Source organism: Somniosus microcephalus, chromosome 15 (assembly GCF_052327205.1).
Source record: "Somniosus microcephalus isolate GS21.2 chromosome 15, FLI_Smic_1.0, whole genome shotgun sequence".
NCBI classification, from domain to species: domain Eukaryota; kingdom Metazoa; phylum Chordata; class Chondrichthyes; order Squaliformes; family Somniosidae; genus Somniosus; species Somniosus microcephalus.
The window spans coordinates 122,115,957-122,132,546 of record NC_141001.1 but is presented as its reverse complement, the minus strand read 5'-3'; the positions used below and the strand labels follow the sequence as shown (position 1 = coordinate 122,132,546).

The 16,590-nt window shown below is 50.4% G+C and overlaps 1 protein-coding gene across 1 annotated transcript in view; it reads right to left on the bottom strand.

Moving 5' to 3' along the window:
• Positions 1-16,590, bottom strand: part of LOC147107196 (polypeptide N-acetylgalactosaminyltransferase 18-like) — a 729,889-nt gene that overhangs the window by 147,300 nt on the left and 565,999 nt on the right. Inside the window, exon 7 of the mRNA XM_086008375.1 lies at positions 13,751-13,936. Within this exon, the coding sequence (XP_085864501.1) occupies positions 13,751-13,936 (186 nt within the window). The remainder of the gene's footprint in view (positions 1-13,750; positions 13,937-16,590) is intronic.

Genomic DNA, 16,590 nt, shown 5'->3' with positions numbered 1-16,590 from the left:
GTAGAGGGGCATGTGGTGGTGCATTTTGGACCTTCTGGCATCCTGAACAGCTCTTTGTCAGGTCCTCAATTTGCTGATCGATCCCCGGCCACCACACATAAGCCCTAGCAAGGCTTTTCATTTTCACCCCTCCCAGGTGACCTTCGTCCCCTGGCATACTGACAGCTGTTCTCTTCTGGATGAGCATGCTGGCAACAGTGAGTCGCCATGTGCTGGCCATCCCTTCACCGTCAAATCATATACCCGAGACAGTGTCGGGTCATTTCGGGTCTCCTTCTCTATACCAGCGTTAGTTACTGGCAAGCATTCAATTATAGTCGAATGAAATATTTCGACAGGATCCACTGCTGGTGCTTCCTCCGCAGTAGGCAGTGGCAGGCGTGATAGCCCATCCGCGTTTCCATGCTGTTTTGTGCCCTTATACTCGATTTCATATTGGTGTGCCCCTAGAAAAAGGGACCATCTTTGTAGCCGTTGCGCAGTCATCACCGGAACGCCCTTCTTTGGATTAAAGATGGAGACAAGTGCTTGGTGGTCAGTCAGCAAGGTGAACTTCTGCCCGTGCAGATAGTGATTGAACTTTTTCACTCCCCACACTAGGCTGAGGGCCTCCCTGTCAATCTGGGCGTACTTACGCTCGGCTGAGGTTAGTGACCGAGACGCAAAGGCTACTGGCCTCTCCGAGCCGTCCAGGAATTTGTGCGACAGCACCGCTCCAATGCCATAGGGTGATGCATCACACGCCAACCGAATTGGTAGTGTTGGGTTGAAATGAGCCAACACCTCTTTCGATGTGATCAATGCTTTGCTCTTCTGGAAAGCTCGTTTACACTCGTCACTCCACTTCCATGGTACCCCCATTTGCAGTAGGGTGTTCAGTGGGTGTAGTACGGTAGACAAATTCGGCAGGAACTTATGGTAGTAGTTCACCAGCCCGAGGAACGACCTCAGTTGTGACACATTTTCCGGTGCTGGAGCCTTGACTACTGCTTCAATCTTTTCAGGGGACTTATGTAACCCCTCTTTATCAATAACGTGGCCACAATACGAGATCTGCTCCTGGAAAAACTCGCATTTGTGGCGATTAGCTCGGAGCCCATATTCCTTCAATCTAGTGAGCACCTGCTCCAGGTTGGCGAGGTGATCACTGGCATTTTCGCCCGTGACCAGGATGTCGTCCAAATAACACTGGGCCCCTGGAATCCCTTGCAGGACTTGTTCCATTGCCCTTTGCCAAATAGCCGGAGCTGATGCTACCCCGAACACCAGCCGGTTGTATTGGTAGAGACCTTTATGAGTGTTGATCGTGAGGTACTGTTTCGAGGCTTCTTCTACCTCCATTTGCAGGTACGCCTGGGCCAGCTCAATCTTAGTGAAGCGTTTCCCTCCCGATAGCGAGGCGAAAATATCTTCAATCCGCGGAAGCGGATATTGTACAGTGTGAAGGACTGGGTTCACTGTCACCTTAAAGTCCCCACAGATGCGAACCTTCTTTGGTTCCCCAGGCGTATTACTCAACGACCTCTTCATTACAGGAACAATGGGTGTAGCCCACTCGCTCCAGTCCACTTTGGACAGTACTCCTGAACATTCCAAACCTTCCAGCTCTGCTTCGACGGCTGGGCGGATCGCATAAGGTACCGGTCTGGCCTTAAAAAACTTTGGGCTTGCATTTTCCTCTATTTTGATCGTCGCTGTTATGCCTTTTAGTGTTCCGAGTCCCTCCTGGAACACTTCTTGTGTGTCAGTTAGCATTTTTGACAGTCGTCCAGGTGTGACGTCGTCATCCTTTTTGGCATCTACAGTCAGTGCTTGTATGGAATGCCAATCTAGCTGTATCTTCCGGATCCATTCACGTCCTAGTAGTGGTGGTCCTCCATCTGGCAATACATATAGGTCCATTTTTGGTGTTTCCTTGCCGTTATATATAACGTTCACCCTTATTTTTCCTTTGGGGTAGACTTTTTGCCCCGTGTACGTCTTCAAGACAATCTTTGTATCTCTCAAGGGTATATGTGAGAATAGCCGCTTGTAGTTCCTTCGGTTTATGACTGTTAGGGCTGATCCTGTGTCCAATTCCATTTTCACTTGGACTCCTGCTATCTTGAGCGTGACCCAGATAGTTTGGTGATCCTCCATTTTGATCACATTATGTAGTTTCAGACAACCCAGCTCCTTGCTTCCGGAGTCTGTATCACTCTTCTGTTCGTCTGAACTACTCTCCATCACCTTATGTACCTTCTTGTACTTCTCCTGTGGAGATTTCTTGCTGCTGGTTTTCTTACGCGACCTGCAGACTCTTGCTATGCGTCCTACTTTTCCACACTGTCTGCACACTTTGTCCTTGAACCAGCAATCATTATGGTCGTGTGTTGTTCTGCCGCAGCGATAGCACTTCACTGTTCCGTATGACATTTCATTTGTGCCATATTCTTGCGGTCTCCGTTGTATCTCTGCAGCGCCCCGTGCGGCTGCTTCGTGTGATACTGCAATGCTGAAAGCCTTGTCCAGCGTAAGATCCTTTTCTGATAGAAGCCGTTTCTGGGTTCCTTCACTTTGAAGTCCACACACAAACTTGTCCCTTAAAGTATCTGCTAGTCCCGTTCCAAACTGGCAGTGTTTCGATAGCTTGCGCAGTTCCGTTAAATGTATTACTTTCACCTTTATGCTGGTTCCTTTTGTGAAACTTAAATCTTTCTGCTATCAGCAGCGGTGTGGGGTTTAAGTGGTCCTGTAGGATTGACACTATGGCCCAGAAATTCCAGAACGGGGCTTGCAGCGCGTGCAAGCCCCGTATTTGCACTTACCCCGCGCTCGTGCCGATCAGCTTCTGGGACGCCTGAACTTGCAGAAATAGAAAGCACATTCCCGGGCAGCGTATGACGTCACGCCGCCCAGGAGTGCAGCCAGCGCGAAGCCAGGAGCGTGCAGTGTAAGTGAGACACGCCCCTTGAGGTCTCAGTTTCACTGGACACGCCCCCAATGTTTCTGTCAAGCTGCTAAGGATTTTTACATGCAAAGCAGCAGTTTAAATAGGTTTTTGGAAGTTTTTTGAAGATTTTGGTAACTTTTATAAACTTTTTAAAATGTTTACATTATTTTGAGTAATCTGAAGTAGTTTTAAAGAGAATTAAAGCAATTTAAAGACTTTTAAAAGCCCTAAAAGAATTTTTTAAATTCCATTTATTTATTTAGCAATGTCGTCGTCATACGTGTCTTCACACTGTTCCCTTTGGGGAACTGTATGAAGTGGTGGAAGGATTTATGGCCATGATTAACGCTCATTCCGTGACCGTAACCATCTTTGAACCAGCCATTAGGGCAGTTAGTCCTATGGCGGGAGGGTTTTACGGGCTCCCACAAGCTATACAAGGAGGGGGGGCCACCCACACCCACGGACGCAAATATCCCACTGGATGTCAACCCAGAATTTAGAGCCGGAGCTCCGACTCCACTTGCCGGGACTGTCTGGAGCGGGGTTCGAAACCCTACCCTGATCTGGCCCAGCGGCGGGGATCCTACCGCTATGACAAAGGCCCAATCCAATTAGCAACGTGAAATGGCAGCATAGGGCTCCAGTCACGGGGAGGGAAAAGGCGCAGGAAACGTATGGGTGTCACCTTTTGTGCGGAGTGGGCCTTTTGCGTAGCAGTAAGCATCCCCGCCGCTGGGCCAGAAGGAGTAGGGTTTTGAACCCCACTCCAGACAGTCCCGGCAAGTGGAGTCGGAGCTCCAACTTTAAATTCTGGGTGGACATCCAGCGGGATACTTGCGTCCGTGGGTGTTGGTGGCCCCCCCCCCCTCAGATGGGTTGTGGGAGCCCGTAAAACCCTCCCGCCATAGGACTAACCACCCTAATGGCTGGTTCAAAGATGGTTACGGTCACGGAATGAGCGTTAATCACGGCCATAAATCCTTCCACCACTTCATACAGTTCCCCAAAGGGAACAGTGTGAGGATACGTACGATGATGACCTCTTGCGCAATGCACCTCCTTGGGCCCTCAGTCGCAGATGCGAGGGGGCAAGTCGTGCAATTGTTAAATTTTTTATTTTATTGACATGTAAAATGCTGGCCCAGTAATTCCCTTCCAAATGCGCTAGTACGGTCGGGGTACTTACGCATCTGGCCGGATGAAATGCCGGTTTTCAGCATTCACAGTGCATGTGGGGAAAACCGGCATTTCCTGTCCTCTGAACGAAGGGGTTCAGAGGCAGAACGCGTGCGACTGCACAGGCAGCGCGTGCGCAGTATAATTCGCCGCTTTCATTAATGCTTTCAGTGAGGTCCAGTCATTACAACTTACACATGAAAAAAGCATGGGTACAGTTGCTCCACAGGCTGCGGAGGAAGATATTTCTTATCGTGGAGCTTCTGAAAGTATGTATGTCTGTATATATTCCTTTGCGTGTTATGTATATATTCCTTTATTTATGTGTATGAATGTATTATTTAATTATGACTTTCAGAGAAAGTAACTTATTGGAAAATCATAATTAAAAACATACATTCATACACATTAGTAAAGGAATATAAAACATACATACATATACGTAAAGGAATATATGTGGACATACATACATAACTCATTCTCACATTCCATTCACACAGCCACAATTGCTCCTTCTACCTACCGTTCTGAAAACCCTTTTAAAAAAAAAATTTAAACTTTAAAACTTACTTAAAATTTCTTAAAATAACTTCCCTCCCTTTCCCAAACAAAAATATTGCATTTCAAAAGCTCCACGATAAAATATATCTTCCTCCGCAGCCAATGAACAACTTTACACTTGATTTTTTCATGTGTAACTTCTAAGGACTTACCCTCACGGATTTCATGAATGAAATCCACGAAGTTCACTGCGCAAGCGCTGCCTGTGCAGTCGCACGCGCTCGAGGTCTGGAAATGCCGGCGTTCCCCGCATGCGCTGTTCATGCTGAACGCCGGCATTTCCAACGGCCAGAAGCGTGAGTAAGCCGACCGTACTCACGCTTCTGGCCTGGAATTTCTGGCCCTATGTTTTCAAAATCCTTTTCTACTGGCTTCTCTGGGGTTACTAAGTTTCGTAGTAAGCCATACGTTTTTGCACCCATTGAATTCAACAATACCAGCGCTTTCTTGTCATCTGGCACTTCATTCGCCTTGCAGTATACTTCTATGCGTTTGACATATGTCGTCCAATCTTCGACTTCATTGTCGAACGCTGTGATACTACCACTCTTCGGCATTTTTGGGTGTGGTTAGACTGGCTTAAAATGGCGTCTCCCGCGCTTTCCTTTCTTCCCCGCTGCGGCTTAAAATGGCGTCTCCCGCGCTTTCCTTTCTTCCCCGCTGCGGCTTAAAATGGCGTCTCCCGTGCTTTCCTTTCTTCCCCGCAGCGGCTTAAAATGGCGTCTCCCGCGCTGCTGCCAACGCCACTCTCGGCGGTCCTCTTGGCAAATGGCGACGCCCTGTGGGCCTCGCGCGCTGCTCCTGTGCTGCTGCCAATGCCGTTCTCTGTGCGGTCCTCGTGGAAATGGCAGCACCTCGTGTTTTCCTGCACGCCTCTCTCCCCCGTTGACGCTGCTCGGCCCCTGAACACCGGCTGCGCTCTGCTCTCTCTCGCCTCTCTCCCCCGTTGACGCCGCTCGGTCCCGAACACTGGCTGCGCTCTGCTCTCTCTCATTGACGCTGCTTGGCCCTTGAACACCGGCTGTGCCCCGTGCGCTCTGCCCTCTCTCTCTCCCCCGTCGACGCTGCTCGGCCCTTTCTGTGCCGCTCGGTCGGCTCTAGCCGCCGCTGTCCGGGAAGGGTCTGCGCAGTACCTGTTGCCAGCCCGTTTCGCTGGACCACCGTGGCTGGAAGGCCAAGCCTGGCTCTTGACAGCCTCCCCTGCGATGCCCGTGCTTCTGGACTCAACCTCCTTCCACTGTTCTCCAGGAGCGAATCCCTGGAAGGTCAGGTAGGTTCGAATATTTCTCGTCGCCAATGTTAGATCCGGGTATTTCAATGTGGTGTCCTTCAATAATCAGACAAAGACTGCAGGGAACGATCAACAGGTGTTTACTGAATGAGGGTTCAAACTGCAACTGGCTGTACAGATCACTACTCAGGGTTTATATACAGGTGTGGTCACTGCCGGTACTACAAGATACAGGAGCTGTAAAAAGTAGTTCTCCCCCTTAAAGGTACATACACTACATCAACGACTGAGCATTCACAGCCCTCTGGGGCGGAGAATTCCAAAGATTCACAACCCTCTGAGTGAAGAAATTTCTCCTCAGCTCAGTTTTAAATGGCCGACCCCTTATCCTGAGACTCTGCCCCCTAGTTCTAGACACTCGAGCCAGGGGAAACATCCTCTCAGCATCTACCCTGTCAATCCCCCTCAGAATCTTGCATGTTTCAATGAGATCTCCTCTCATTCTTCTAAACCCCAGAGAGTATCGGCCCAATCTACACAATCTCATCATAGGACAGCCCTCTCATCCCAGGAATCAATCCAGTGAACCTTCGTTGCACCGCCTCCAAGGCAAGTATATCCTTCCTTAGATAAGGAGACCAAAACTGTGCACAGTACTCCAGGTGTGGTCTCACCAAGGCCCTGTACAATTGTAGCAAGACTTCCTCACTCTTATACTCCAACCCCCTTGCAATAAAGGCCAACATGCCATTTGCCTTCCTTATTGCTTGCTGTACCTGCATGCTAGCTTTCTGTGTTTCTTGCACGAGGACACCCAAATCTCTCTGAACACCAACATTTGAAAGTTTCTCACCATTTAAAAAATATTCTGTTTTTCTATTCTTCCTACCAAAGTGAATAACCTCACATTTCCCCACATTATACTCCATCTGCCACCTTACTGCCCACTCACTCAGTCTATCTATATCCCTTTGCAGACTCTTTGTGTTCTCCTCACAACTTACTGTCCCACCTAGCTTTGTATCATCAGCAAACTTGGATACGTTACACTCGGTCCTTTCGTCTAGGTCATTAATATAGATTGTAAATAGCTGAGGCCCAACACTGATCCTTGCGGCACCTCACTAGTAACAGCCTGCCAACCTGAAAAAGATCCGTTTATCCCTACTCTCTGTTTTCTGTCCATTAACCAATCCTCTATCCATGCTATTATATTACTCCCAACCCCGTGAGCCCTAATCTTGAGTAATAACCTTTTAGATGGCTCCTTATCGAATGCCTTTTGGAAATCCAAATATACTACATGACGTAATAAAGACTCACTACGCACTTGGTTGTACATAAAGCAAGGCTTTAATCGACTTGTAACAAAACATGGAGGTCTAGTTAGTAGTCACTAACTTCCTGTTTCAGATTGTCTCTGGTCAAGGTGGGCCCACGCCCGAGTATTTATACTCCTCGGACGGCGCCCTCAGATGGCTGTTCAGTAGTACTTCGAGTTACTTCTTGTAGAAGTTGCGATTTATGACACTACATCCACTGGTTCCCCTTTATCTACCCTGCTAGTTATATCCTCAAAAAGCTCTAATAAATTTGTCAAACACGATTTCCCTTTCATAAAACCATGTTGATTCTGCCTAATCTTGTTATGATTTTCTAAGTGCCCTGATAACACTTCCAATGGATTTCAGCATTTTCCCGACTGATGTCAGGCTAACTGGCCTGTAGTTCCCTGTTTTTTCTCTCCCTCCTTTCTTGAATTGCTACCTTCCAATCCACTTGGACCGTTCTAGACTCGAGGGAATTTTGGAAGATCAAAACCAATGCATTCACTATCTCTTCAGCCACCTCTTTTAGAACCTTAGGATGTAGGCCGTCAGGTCATGGGGATTTGCTGGCTTTCAGTCCCATTAGTTTCTCCAGTACTTTTTCTCTACTTATATTAATTACTTTAAGTTCCTCACCGTTATTAGACCCTTGGTTCCCCACCATTTTTGGTATGCTTTTTATGTCTTCTACTGTGAAGACAGATAAAAAATATTTGTTTAACGTTTCTGCCATTTCCTTATTCCCCATAATAATTTCTCCTGTCTCAGCCTCTAAGGGACCAACGTTTACTTTTGCTACTCTCTTCCTTTTTACATACTTGTAGAAGCTCTTACAATCTGCTTTTATATTTCTTGCTAGTTTTCTCTCATATTCTATTTTATCCCTTTTTATCAATTTGTTGGTCAACCTTTGCTGGTTTCTGAAACTCTCCCAATCCTCAGGCTTTCTATTATTCTTTGCAACATTATAAGCTTCTTCTTTCAATCTATTGCTATCCTTAACTTCTTTAGTTAACCACAGTTGGATCACTTTTCCCGTGGAGTTTTTTGTTTCTCAATGGAATGTATTTTTGTTGAGAATTATGAAATATTTTTTAAGTGCTAGCCACTGCTTATCTACCACCATACCTTTTAATCTATTTTTCCAATCTGCCTTAGCCAACTCACCCCTCATACCTCTGTAATTGCCTTTATTTAAGTTTAAGACTCTAGTTTCGGACTTAGGCAAATCACTCTCAAAATGAATGTGAAATTCTATCATATTATGATCACTCTGCCCCAGAGGATCCTTTACTATGAGATTGCTAATTAACCTTGTCTCATTACACAATACAAGATCTAAAATAGCCTGTTCCCTGGTTGGTTCCATGACATATTGTTCTTGGAAACTGTCCCAAATGCATTCCATGAATTCGTCCTCCAGACTACCTTTGCCAATTTGATTTGTCCAGTCTATATGAAGATTAAAGCCCCACACAATTATTGCATTACCTTTGTTGCAAGCTCCTATTATTTCTTGATTAATATTCTGTCCAATGGTATAGCTACTGTTAGGGGGCCTATATACTACTCCTACCAGTGTTTTCTGCCCCTTGTTATTCCTTATCTCCACCCAAACTGATTCTACTTCCTGATCTTCTGAGCCGAGATCCTTTCTCGCTACTGTCCTTATGTCATCGTTTATTATCAGGGCTACTCCCCCTCCTTTTCCATTCTGCCTGTCTTTTCAAAACGTCAAGTACTCTGGAAGATTTAGTTCCCAACCTTGGCCACCTTGCAGTCACGTCTCTGTAATGGCTATTAGATCAAACCCATTTATCTCTATTTGTGCCGTTAGTTCGTCTATCTTATTACGAATGCTTCGTGCATTCAGATAGAGCTTTTAATTTACATTTTTACCATTATTCCCTGCTTTGACCTTATTCACTGCTGCACAGCTACCATTAAACTCTCTGTCCCTTCCTGTCACACGCAGCTTATTTTTACCCAAATCACTACACTGCTCTATTGTCTTGACCTTTCTCCTTAGATTTCTAAATTTCCCCTCACCTGACCACCCCCCCGCTTTTATAGTTTAAAGCCCTAGTACGTGGAATCGTGGCAGCCAATTTGCGCACAGCAAGCTCCCACAAACAGCAACATGATAATGACCAGATAATCTGCTTAATAGTGATGTAGATTGAGGGATAAATATTGGCCAGGTCACCAGGGAGAACTCCCCTGCTCTTCTTCAAAACAGTACAATGGGATCTTTTACATTCACCTGAGAGAGCAGATAGGGCATCGGTTTAACGTCTCATCCGAAAAATGGCACCTCCGACAATGCAGCGCTCCCTCAGTACTGCCCCTCCGACAGTGCAGCACTCTCTCAGTACTGCCCCTCTGACAGTGCAGCGTTCCCTCAGTACTGCCCCTCCGACAGTGCAGCACTCCCTCAGTACTGCCCCGCTGACAGTGCAGCACTCCCTCAGTACTGCCCCTCCGACAGTGCAGCACTCTCCCAGTACTGCCCCTCCAACAGTGCGGCACTCCCTCAGTACTGACCCTCCGACCGTGCAGCGCTCCCTCAGTACTGCCCCTCCGACAGTGCAGCACTCCTTCAGTACTGCCCCTCCGACAGTGCAGCACTCTCTCAGTACTGCCCCTTCAACAGTGCGGCACTCCCTCAGTACTGCCCCTCCGACAGTGCGGCGCTCCCTCAGTACTGCCCCTCCGACAGTGCAGCACTCCCTCAGTACTGCCCCTCCAACAGTGCAGCGCTCCCTCAGTACTGCCCCTCCGACAGTGCAGCACTCCCTCAGTACTGCCCCTCCGACAGTGCAGCACTCCCTCAGTACTGCCCCTCCGACAGTGCAGCACTCTCCCAGTACTGCCCCTCCAACAGTGCGGCACTCCCTCAGTACCGACCCTCCGACCATGCAGCGCTCCCTTAGTACTGCCCCTCCGACAGTGCAGCACTCCTTCAGTACTGCCCCTCCGACAGTGCAGCACTCTCTCAGTACTGCCCCTTCAGCAGTGCGGCACTCCCTCAGTACTGACCCTCCGACAGTGCAGCGCTCCCTCAGTACTGCCCCTCCGACAGTGCGGCGCTCCCTCAGTACTGCCCCTGTGACAGTGCAGCACTCCCTCAGTACTGCCCCTCCAACAGTGCAGCACTCCCTCAGTACTGCCCCTCCGACAGTGCAGCGCTCCCTCAGTACTGCACTGGAGTGTCAGATTAGATTTTTGTGCTCGAGTCTCTGGAGCGGGACTTGAACCCACAACCTGCTGACGCAGAAACGAGAGAGTGCTGCCCACTGAGCCACTCACTGACACTTTTAAGTCCACCAGGATTCTGAAGAAGCAAGATAGAGCCCGCACCGAGTGAGCAGCAGATAAACGCTCGCCGCTGATACCGTACTTTGGCAGCTATTTTCCAAATCTCATAATCGTAGAATGATACAGTACAGAAGGAGGCCATTTGGACCTTTGTACCTGTGCTTCTTTGACCATGCTTTTGGTCACCTGTCATCGAATATCTCCTTATGTAGCTCAGTGTCAAATTTTGTTTGTTAACCTCCTGTGAAGCACCTTGGGACATTTTACTATGTTAAAGACGCTATATACATGCAAGCTGTTGTTCTTTGTCAGCATCTGATATTAAACATTAATATTTTGGTACAGATCGATGCAGCCTATCTACCAATCTTACCAATTTTTATAAAATGCTGGAAATACACAATATTTGAAAAGAGGTTGGCTGGGAAGGATGCGCAAGAGGCCAGAATTAGAGGATCGCAGAGATCTCGGGGGGTTGTGCGGCTGGAGGAGGTTACAGAGATAGGGAGGGGCGAGAAGGCCCTGGACGGATTAGAACACCAGGATGAGAATTTTGAAATTGAGGCGTGCAGGACTGGGAGACAGTGTAGGTCAGCGAGCACAGGGGGTGATGTGTGAACGGGACTTGGTGTGAGTTAGGACACGGGGCAGTGAGCACAGGGGGTGATGTGTGAACGGGACTTGGTGCGAGTTAGGATAAGGGGCAGTGAGCACAGGAGGTGATGGGTGAATGGGACTGGGTGCGAGTTAGGACACGGGGCAGCGAGCACAGGGGGTGATGGGTGAACGGGACTGGGTGTGAGTTAGGACACGGGGCAGTGAGCACAGGGGGTGATGTGTGAACGGGACTGGGTGTGAGTTAGGACACGGGGCAGTGAGCACAGGGGGTGATGTGTGAACGGGACTCGGTGCGAGTTAGGATAAGGGGCAGTGAGCACAGGGGGTGATGGGTGAATGGGACTGGGTGCGAGTTAGGACACGGGGCAGTGAGCACAGGAGGTGATGGGTGAACGGGACTGGGTGTGAGTTAGGTCACGGGGCAGCGAGCACAGGGGGTGATGGGTGAACGGGACAGGGTGTGAGTTACGACACGGGCAGCGAGCACAGGGGGTGATGGGTGAACGGGACTGGGTGTGAGTTAGGACACGGGGCAGTGAGCATGAGGGGTGATGGGTGAACGGGACTGGGTGTGAGTTAGGACATGGGGCAGTGAGCACGGGGTGATGGGTGAACGGGACTGGGTGTGAGTTAGGACACGGGGCAGTGAGCACAGGGGGTGATGGGTGAACGGGACTGGGTGTGAGTTAGGACACGGGGCAGTGAGCACAGGGGGTGATGGGTGAACGGGACACGGTGTGAGTTAGGACACGGGGTAGTGAGCACAGGGGGTGATGGGTGAATGGGACTGGGTGTGAGTTAGGACACGGGGCAGTGAGCACAGGGGGTGATGGGTGAACGGGACTGGGTGTGAGTTAGGACACGGGGCAGTGAGCACAGGGGGTGATGGGTGGACGGGACTGGGTGTGAGTTAGGACACGGGGCAGTGAGCACAGCGCGTGATGGGTGAACGGGACTGGCTGTGAGTTAGGACGCGGGGCAGTGAGCACAGGGGGTGATGGGTGAACGGGACTGGGTGTGAGTTAGGACACGGGCAGTGAGCACAGGGGGTGATGGGTGAACGGGACTGGGTGTGAGTTAGGACACGGGGCAGTGAGCACAGGGGGTGATGGGTGAACGGGACTGGATGTGAGTTAGGACACGGGGCAGTGAGCACAGGGGGTGATGGGTGAATGGGACTGGGTGTGAGTTAGGGCACGGGGCAGTGAGCACAGGGGGTGATGGGTGAACAGGACTGGGTGTGAGTTAGGACACGGGGCAGTGAGCACAGGGGGTGATGGGTGAACGGGACTGGGTGTGAGTTAGGACACGGGGCAGTGAGCACAGGGGGTGATGGGTGAACGGGACTGGGTGTGAGTTAGGACACGGGCAGTGAGCACAGAGGGTGATGGGTGAACGGGACACGGTGTGAGTTAGGACACGTGGCAGTGATCACAGGGGGTGATGGGTGAACGGGACTGGGTGTGAGTTAGGACACGGGGCAGTGAGCACAGGGGGTGATGGCTGAATGGGACTGGGTGTGAGTTAGGACACGGGGCAGTGAGCACAGGGGGTGATGGGTGAACGGGACTGGGTGTGAGTTCGGACACGGGGCAGTGAGCACAGGGGGTGACGGGTGAACAGGACTGGGTGTGAGTGAGGACACGGGGTAGTAAGCACAGGGGGTGATGGGTGAACGGGACTGGGTGTGAGTTAGGACACGGGGCAGTGAGCACGGGGGGTGATGGGTGAACGGGACTGGGTGTGAGTTAGGACACGGGGCAGTGAGCACAGGGGGTGATGGGTGAACGGGACTGGGTGTGAGTTAGGACACGGGCAGCGAGCACAGAGGGTGATGGGTGAACGGGACACGGTGTGAGTTAGGACACGGGGCAGTGAGCACAGGGGGTGATGGGTGAACGGGACACGGTGTGAGTTAGGACACGTGGCAGTGATCACAGGGGGTGATGGGTGAACGGGACTGGGTGTGAGTTAGGACACGGGGCAGTGAGCACAGAGGGTGATGGGTGAACGGGACACGGTGTGAGTTAGGACACGGGGCAGTGAGCACAGGGGGTGAATGGGTGAATGGGACACGGTGTGAGCTAAGACACGGGCAGTGAGCACAAGGGGGTGATGGGTGAACTGGACTGGGTGTGAGTTAGGACACGGGGCAGTGAGCACAGAGGGTGATGGGTGAACGGGACACGGTGTGAGTTAGGACACGGGCAGTGAGCACAGAGGGTGATGGGTGAACGGGACACGGTGTGAGTTAGGACACGGGGCAGTGAGCACAGGGGGTGAATGGGTGAATGGGACTGGGTGTGAGTTAGGACACGGGGCAGCAGAGTTTGGGATGAGCTGAAGTTTACGGAGGGTGGGGGGTGCGAGGCCGGCCCGGAGAGCGTTGGAATAGTCGAGTCTAGATTTCATGGATGAGGGTTTCGGCAGCGGATGAGCTGGGGATGGTGGCGGAGACAGACGATGCAGGAGGTCTTGGTGGCGCTCTTGGTATAGAGGGAGGTCTTCTTGTCACGGAGCACACAGTGAGCAAGTCCATCAATGGAAGTCATTGGCTTGTCCACCACCTCCCTGTTAACCCACCTCTCTTGGAAGGTTCCAGGCCATGTAGACATGACTTTTGAACTCGTCCATCCAGACCTCTGCTACCCTCAGTGCGTTCCTGCGGACATGGATGCCGAGATCCGTGGTATAGGGTTTGTGGGCTCTCTCGATGTGGGCGAGCCTGGAACAAGGGAGCACCTCGACGCTGCCCCCACACTGCCAGACCTGTGGAGAGACACAACTGTAAACTCCTTTATCACAATTCAATATTGTTCCTGTGCACAATGCTGTAAAAGATTAGCTGGAGGAGAGACACAAACCCACCGAACACGAGTATCCCACGGATGTCAGCCAGTGATCGGAGTTTTCAGGATATTAAGGGGAACAGATAGGGTGGCTAGAGATAAATTATTTCCGCTGGTTGGGGATTCTAGGACTAGGGGGCAGAGTCTAAAAATTAGAGCCAGACCTTTCAGGAGTGAAATTAGGAAACACTTCTACACACAAAGGGTGGTAGAAGTTTGGAACTCTCTTCCGCAAACGGCAATTGATGCTCGATCAATTGTTAATTTTAAATCGGAGATCAATAGCTTTTTGTTAACCAAAGGTATTAAGGGATATGAACCAAAGGCGGGTAGATGGAGTTAGGTCGCAGATCAGCCATGATCTCATTGAATGGCGGAACAGGCCCGAGGGGCTGAGAGGCCTACTCCTGTTCCTGTGTTCCAGAGTCGAAGCTGTCTGGAGCAGCATTCAAAACCAGGACGTTCTGACTCGAAAGCAGGAATGTTACCACCGAGCCAAAGTCAAATAATATTTTACTGTTAGCTCCCTCACTACTAGCCCCAACAATGACTGGTGCTACACAAAGAGGTTGCATATTGCATGGAATTTACAGCGCAGAAAGAGGCCATTTCTGACCTTATGTTGGAGGGACGGTCATTGATGAAGCAGATGATGTACAAAGGGACCTGGGTGTCCTTGTGCACCAGTCGCTGAAGGTAAGCATACAGGTGCAGCAAGCAGTCAGGAAGGCAAATGGTATGTTGGCCTTCATTGCAAGACGATTTGAGTACAGGAGCAAGGATGTCTTACTACAGTTATACAGGGCCGTGGTGAGACCACACCTGGAGTACTGTGTGCAGTTTTGGTCTCCTTACCTAAGAAAGGATATACTTGCCATAGAGGGAGTGCAGCGAAGGTTCACCAGACTGATTCCTGGGATGGCAGGACTGTTGTATGATGTATGAGAGATTGGGTCGACTAGACCTGTATTCACTAGAGTTTAGAAGAATGAGAGGGGATCTCATTGAAACATATAAAATTCTGACAGGGCTAGACAGACTGGATGCAGGGAGGATGTTTCCCCTGGCTGGGGGGTCGAGACTGAGGGGTCACAGTCTCAGGATACGGGGTAGGACATTTAGGACTGAGATGAGGAGAAATTTCTTCACTCAGAAGGTGGTGAACCTGTGGAATTCTCTACCACAGAAGGCTGTGGAGGCCAAGTCACTGAATATATTTAAGAAGGAGATAGATAGATTTCTAGACACAAAAGGCACCAAGGGGTATGGGGAGAGTGCAGGAATATGGTATTGAGATAGAGGATCAGCCATGATCATATTGAATGGCGGAGCAGGCTCGACGGGCCGAATGGCCTACTCCTGCTCCTATTTTTCTATGTTTCTATGTTTCCCCTTAAATGTATCTGTGCTCTTCGCCTCAACCACTCCCTGTGGCAGCGAGTTCCACATTCTCACCGCTCTCTGGGTAAAGAAGTTTCTCCTGAATTCCCTATTGGATTTATTGGTGACTATCTTATATTGATGGCCTCTAGTTCTGGTCTCCCCCACAAGTGGAAACACCTTCCCTACCTCTACCCTATCAAACCCTTTCATAATCTCAAAGACCTCGATCAGGCCACCCCTCAGCCTTCTGTTTTCTAGAGGAAGGAGCCCCGGCCTGTTCAATCTTTCACTCCTATATACAGGCAACTGCCCTCTAGCTGGTGCGGCCCTTGGAATGGACGGCAGAGGTTGCATCGTTGGCCGAGTGATTGTCTTGCTAGACAACACCCAAAGCCTCAACACAACTTCCCCTTCTTCAGTTTTCCATGGACTTGATGTCGATCAGATCGAAAGTCAGTCGCTGCTTTCACTTGAATCTTAGCTACAAGGACAGGTTGGAGAAGCTGGATTTGTTTTCATTGGAGCAAAGGAGGTTGAGGGGTGATTTGATCGAGGTGTACAAGATTATGACGGGTTTGGATAGGCTAGACAGGGAAAGGCTGTTCCCACTAGTTGATGGTACAAGGACTAGGGGACACAGATTTAAGGTTTTGGGCAAGAGATACAGGGGGGATGTGAGGAAAAACTTTTTTACGCAGCGACTGGTGATGACCTGGAACTCGCTGCCGACGGAAGTGGTGGAAGCGGAGACAATCAGGCCTAGAAATTCACTGACGCCCCTTCTTAAAGGGAAGGGGCCTGCTGCAGCGCGATCGGCGATCGCGAGTGCCGGCAAAAGAGCCCGGTACCAAGGAGAAGTGCCGGGCTCTTGGGACACAGCCGGCACAACGTGGGGGGGGGGCCTCAGGAGGCCGGGGACGGCGGCGCGAAGAGGTGCTGGCAGGCGGCCAGCAAAAAAAATGGCCGCCGCGCACCTCTGCGCCTCTACCACCGCAGATAGGCCCCCCTGAACCGGTCACAAATTGCGACCGGCGTTAAAGCAGGGGGCGCTACCAAATTTCGCGATCGGGGTGGTAGCGGGGCGCTGCGCACACCGATGACGTCATCGGTGGCGGCACAGCGCTAACGGCTAGCGCCGCCATTAGCGTCCCGCTAAATTTAGCGGGAGGCGTGGCCAGTGGCGCAAAACCC